General features: G+C 45.5%; 1 protein-coding gene across 1 annotated transcript; it reads right to left on the bottom strand.

Annotated features, from left to right (window-relative positions):
* Window positions 1-5,479: 5,479 nt before the first annotated feature.
* LOC125554191 lies at window positions 5,480-6,128 on the bottom strand. The gene has a single exon (XM_048717784.1). It carries the CDS (start codon window positions 6,038-6,040, stop codon window positions 5,669-5,671), a length of 372 nt encoding a protein of 123 aa, XP_048573741.1. The 5' UTR covers window positions 6,041-6,128; the 3' UTR covers window positions 5,480-5,668.
* Between the last annotated feature and the right edge of the window lie 205 nt (window positions 6,129-6,333).

The raw sequence follows: 6,333 nt of genomic DNA, 5'->3' as shown, positions 1-6,333 counted from the left end.
AGCTCAAGTGGACTATGTTCAAGGCAAAGGTTTGCCCTTGATAGGTCTTCTATTTTACCGGTCTCATAGTGGTAGTTGGGAGACCGGGTTGTAGGATCGATTGTCGTAGTATCAAGGGGGGCTCTTCTAGTGAGTAGCTTGATCGTATCGTTCGTCGAGAGCTCAAACCATTGCATCCTTGCATTATATTTCTTGGTTCTTGTTTGGTTCCATTTGTGAGTCTTAGAGCTTATGGTCATCTTGATGACAAGCTTGAGTTCATCGAAAACGGAGTTCGCATGCATCTTCTATGATGTTTTCGGTGTTGGAGGTTTTACCGGTCTTATCTGAGGAAGGGTTCTCATCATTTTATTATGGTCCTTTTTTCATTTGCTTATTATTGTTATTTCTCTCAAGATTGTGTTAGCCCTTGTCGTTATCTTTCCAACAAACTTGGTTTCGTTGTATTCGGAGATCGTATGCGAAAGTTGTGGCTGTTTTGATATTGCCTGTTTTACACAGAGAGGTTGTACCGCCCCATGGAGAGGTTGTACCGCCCCATGGAGAGGTTGTACCGCTTGACCGGTACAACCGGTGTTTGGAGCGGTTGTACCGCTTCAGAATTGGTCCGGAGGTTGTACCGGTCATGTACCGCTCTACCACCGGACTGGTCTCTATTGTGGTGCGGTTGTTGGGCGGTTGTGGGCCGGTTGTACCGCTTATTGCCTGTTACCGGTTGTACCGGTGCTCATAGAGGTTGTACCGCTCCTATGTTATTCTGTACATAACGGGCAGATTCGTGGGGACCTATTTAAGGGGGTCTTCTTCCCCAATGGTTCCCCATCTCTTGAGCTCGTTTTTGCCCCCATTGTTGACCTTCTTTGAGCTTGCTAACTCTCAATCCCTCCATGGATTCTTGCTAGTTTTTGAGGGAAAAGAGAGAGGAGATCTAGATCCACACTTCCACCAATCACTTTCTCCTCTATGTGAGGGGAACCCCTTGGATCTAGATCTTGGAGTTCTTGGTGTTCTCCTCCTTGTTCTTCCTCTCATTTTCCTCCCTAGCATTAGTTGCTTTGGTGGGATTTGGAGAGAAGGACTTGGGCACTCCGTGTGCACTTGCCATTCCTTTTGGTGCATAGGTTTGAGTTCTCCACGATGATACGTGGAAGTTACAAGTTGAGAAGCTTATTACTCTTGGGTGCTTGGTACCCTTGAGCTTGTTCCTCTTGGGTGCTTGGGCGCCCTAGACGGTTGGTGGTGTTCGGAGCTCAATCATTGTGGTGTAAAGCTCCGGGCAAGTGTCGGGGTCTCCAATTAGGTTGTGGAGATCGCCCCGAGCAATTTGACGGGTTTCGGTGATCGCCCCCAAGGGTTGCCAAAGTGTACGGGTTCGGTGACCGCCCCCAAGGGTTGCCAAAGTGTACGGGTTCGGTGACCGCCCCCAAGGGTTGTCATTTGTACGGGTTCGGTGACCGCCCTCAAGGGTCCCTTAGTGGAATCACGGCATCTTGCATTGTGCGAGGGCGTGAGGAGATTACGGTGGCCCTAGTGGCTTCTTGGGGAGCATTGTGCCTCCACACCGCTCCAAACGGAGATTAGCATCCGCAAGGGTGTGAACTTCGGGATACATCGTCGTCTCCGCGTGCCTCGGTTATCTCTTACCCGAGCTCTTTACTTATGCACTTTACTTTGTGATAGCCATATTGTTTCTTGTCATATATCTTGCTATCACATAGTTGCTTATCTTGCTTAGCATAAGTTGTTGGTGCACATAGGTGAGCCTAGTTGTTTTAGGTTTTGTGCTTGACAAATTAACCGCTAGGTTTATTCCGCATTTGTTCAAGCCTAAATCGTAATTATTTTAAAACGCCTATTCACCCCCCCCCCTCTAGGCGACATCCACGATCTTTCAATTGGTATCAGAGCCTCGTCTCTCTTTATTAGGCTTTACCGCCTAGAGAGTAAAGATGTCGACTAGGGGATTAGGATTCTCTGACACTCTTAGTTTCGATGGCACAAATTTTGATGTTTGGGTAATTCACATGCTTAATATCTTTAGGGTCATGGACCCAAATTTAGAGCGAATTGTAGATATGGGTTTTTCTCCTCCAAAGGATCCCCAAAGATTATCTTTAGAGGATGAGAAAAACTCTTATCTCAATGCTCAAGCTTCTAATGTGCTTTTCGATGCTTTGAGCAATGTAGTTATATTTCAACTCATGCCGTTCCGGGATGCTCATGAGTTGTGGACGAAGCTTCAAGAAAAATATGGTGTGTCCAAGATTTGTGGGGATGATTGTTCTCCCTCCACCTCCGGTCGTATAGTTTTCTCAACTTCTTCTACTTCACCTACATGTGGTTTGCCACAAGGTAATGATATGGTGAGTAGTGTTGGTCATTGCAATGATGATAGTATGCTTATTGTGGATGATCCTTCATCACTTTCTTATTGCAATGCTTCATCTTTGGACTTTAGCACTCCGAGCACTCCAAATGTTTCACATTCTTGTGTTGATAGTTCTTGCATATCATGTAGAAATTGCTTGACTAAATATTAGATGATATGTTTACTATGTCTTGTTGCCATGATAAAAATGCATATATTTCCTCGAATTGTTATGCTAACAATGTAGAGGAAACCCAACACTCCATGGAACAAGATGTGGTCTTGAATGGTGCTTCAAGGGATCCTACATCACCATCTATTGCATTTTGCCTTATGGCCAAGGCTTCAAAGGTATCTCTCACTTTTAATCCCAATATATCTTGTGATGATATTGATGATGGCAAGAGTGATGATGATGTTGATTATGATGAAGAGAATGATGATGTTGCCTCCTTAAAAATTAAGGGGGAAATGATTTTTAAAGCTCTTCTTAAGAATAAAATTGCTCGTTCCAACTTCATGGAAATCATGTCTATTGCAATTGAGGGCAAGAAATATATTTATGAGTTGGAATCTCGTCTTCAGGAGCATGAGGTCACCATTGATAAAATGGAAGGTCATGAGCGTGATTACGCTAATGAGATTGCAGACCTCTCTCAAGCTCTTGAACTTGAACAAACCACCAAGGAATCTCTTGAGGAGACTTTCGCTCTAGAATTATCTAGAGTGAGGGAATCTCTTGATAGAGCTCTTGAGGTGGCCAATGATTTTGAAACTAAAAATGAGGAGCTTGAATTTGCGCATGCTAAACTCCTTGAGGACTTTGAGCACCTCGAAAATGGCTCAAGGGTCATTAAGGTGAGCTCATCAAACTCACCGAGTCTCATGCTCAACTTAAAGCTTCTTATTCAAAAGAGCTTGCCAAGGTGTCTTCTCCTCTTGTTGCTAATGATGATGCTTGTGCTACTAACTCTATCTCTTGTGAAGCATCCATATTGAAGGAGAACGTTGAGCTACGGGCTCAACTTGAGTTGCTATCTAGCAATTATGGGAAATTGGAAGAAAGCCATGAAAAGCTCTCAAGCTCTCATGATGATCTTCTAGTATCCCATAATGTGCTAAAGATAGCTGATGAGGCCATGCTTGCTAAGGTAACATCTAGTGAGCCTCATGTGGATACTAGCACTACTTCTAGTCAAAATGCTATATTGCCATGTGCTAGTCCTTGTAATTCATCTACTCACAATGTTGGTACATCTTGTGATGAATTGCTTTCCTTGCCTTGTTGCTCTAACGATGAAGCTTATACTTCCTCTAGTACTTGTGTTGAGACTAACCATGTAGAGGAAATCAAAAAGCTCAAGGACCAAGTCACTTCTTTGAAGAAAGACTTGGAAAAGAGTCATGAAGGGAAATCCACACTCAACAATATCTTGAGTGTGCAAAAATCCCCCAATGACAAAGGTGGACTTGGATTCAACTCCAACAAGAAGAACAAGTCCAAGGTGAACAAAAGGAAGGGCCAATAACAAGTCAAGAATTCGGCCAAGATTGTTTGCTTCAAGTGCAAAGTAGAAGGGCATCATGTTAGATCTTGCCCATTTAAGAAGAAGCCCATTAGTGACAAGCAACAAGGGAAGCGTCCACAAGTACACTCTCATTCTCAACCTCAAGTTGAAGGAAAGCCTCTTCCCAAGAAGACTCAAGCTTATGCTTCTCAAGTTGAGAAATCAAGTGAGAAGAAAGTGGAGAGTAGACGTTGCTACCTATGTCGCGAGAAAGGTCACCTCGCCTCTTCATGCACTAGTGGTAACTTATCCAACCCAATTATTATTGATGATGTCTATTCTCTTGGGAAGGATAAGGTTGGCAATGTGGTTGCCAAGTTTGTTGGTACTCAAAGTGGTTTGAAGCAAATAACCATTTGGATAGCCAAGCCTATTGTGACTAACCTCTTAGGACCCAACTTGGTTGGGGACCAACAAGCTCAAACTTGATCAATAGGTGATGTTGGAGGTCATTGGAGACTTGGCTATATTATGAAGAATTAAGGGTACTTCATCATTCTTATTGTCTCAAGCCAAGTCAACTGAATCATCAAGATTATATCTTATATCCAATGTGCCTCCTTGCGGTAACTTGTACCTCAATTGCTTACATTGAAAGTTACTTGCCCCCTTGCATGTTTTGGTTTTGTTCCTTGCATGTGTTTGTACATGCCCTAACTGCACCCTTGAATCACGCCTATGCTTCAGTAGTAGTTTTTCAGTTTACTTGTAATTTTGTTGCTTCACATGAAAATAGCGGTGCAACATATATGGATTCGTACAAACTTTAAATTATGCACCCATAAAAAAACTTTATATTATGCAACAAATATAAAAGATCATCTTTCGACATTTGTGCCTTTGTGTTATGTACGCCAGTTCATTACTTGCTTCCTACATAGTTTTGTGAAGCTTCATAAGTTTTCATTAGGTGCTTCTTCAACAAATAATAAAATAAACAAAACATGCTGAAAAATTCTTTCCATTCTCTGCTTTTTTTTTTTTTTTTGCGGGTGAATCCATTCTCTGCTTCAATAGTAAACCAACGTGTATGCACATGCTCATGTTATTTGCTTCCTGATTATCTCTATATTGCTTCAAACCTTAAGCATCATTGCATGGTAAAAAAACAAAAACAAAAAGCTGGAGTCCGGTGCGCACACACACACACCAACGGATGTTCTTGCCTGGAAGTAGCGCTGCATTTTGTCTCGTTAGGCACCCACCAATCGTGCTGGGTTTATAAAACTCGGCATGTCGCTGTCCCGTGGTCGGCAACGCGACTATGGTTCCATCGCCAAGATCATGGCAGCGAAGTGGTCAAGCTGTTCGACGTGTTGTGTCACCATTTTTTCAGACTTCAGAGAGTAACATATATCATGGTGGCCCGGCTTCTGAGCAAGCAGTGGACAGTTGACATGTTCTTGCCGGACCGAGTGAAAGTGAGCAGTACAAGTAAGCGCGTTGTGACATGCAGACGCGTTGGAGATGATGGAAAAAGAACAGGAGATCAAAATGTTCAGATGAAGGACGTGCGTGCCAGCAACTAGGAAGACAGCTGCAATGCATCGAGGTTCAGTAGCGACCAAGAGATTTATTCTTTCTATAATTTACTATAGTATTTTTCATCTCACTGTCGTAACTTATAACAGATGATCTGAACATTATGCACACTAGCATCTGGAAAAGAAGAGGAAGAAAAATAAAAGAATGGGTAGACTGAACAACAAAGAATGTGATGAGATGATGGTCTTCAGGCGTCCTGGGAGTAGAAGTCGATGATGTCCTGGAGGTCGGGCTGGAGAAGGGAGACGGCGGAGCGGTCGTGGCAGCCGGCGAGCCAGAGGATGTGCTCGAAGAGGATGGCGTCCACGTCCACGAAGAGGGCCTTGCCCCTGCGCTCCTCCTTCCTGGCCGCCGTCTCCAGGAGCACCCGGAACGGGTAGGTGTCGAGCACCAGCTGGTCCACCGCGAACACCCGCCGCTCCTTCCCGACCACCACCGTCACCGTCGCCGGGGGCGGGGGCGGGCCGGCGGCCTCCTGGTCGCCGTCGAGGGAGTGGTACCCGAGGCGGTAGGCGGACGCGGTCGACGGCCGCCGGAGGAAGACGCAGCAGCCGGCCATGGCGAGTGCTTCTTTCTTGGACGACTCCTGTGCTTCTGTGGACGCGTTGGGGGTGGGCGTGGGAGTGGGTTCCGTGGGAGGGCGCGGCGAGGTGGTTTATACTGGGAGACGGGATCGTGGGCGGGTCGAGCCGTTGGAGGTTGGAGCTGGGTGTCTCGGGGTAGCCGTTGGACCGGGCCAGGCGGCGCAGGACAGGGGGTGATGGAAAGGGACAGGCGGGGGCCGCGTCCTGGACCAGCTCCCTCTGTCCGCCACTCGTCCGTGTTTCTCTATCCTTCTTCCTTTTTCCTCTT

Source organism: Triticum urartu, chromosome 4 (assembly GCF_003073215.2).
Source record: "Triticum urartu cultivar G1812 chromosome 4, Tu2.1, whole genome shotgun sequence".
NCBI classification, from domain to species: domain Eukaryota; kingdom Viridiplantae; phylum Streptophyta; class Magnoliopsida; order Poales; family Poaceae; genus Triticum; species Triticum urartu.
Note: the sequence above shows the minus strand (reverse complement) of the source record. Positions and strands in the feature narration are given on the sequence as shown.

Excerpts from the sequence above, each read along its gene's own strand:
- LOC125554191 (XM_048717784.1), bottom strand. The coding sequence starts at position 6,040 with ATGGCCGGCTGCTGCGTCTTCCTCCGGCGGCCGTCGACCGCGTCCGCC.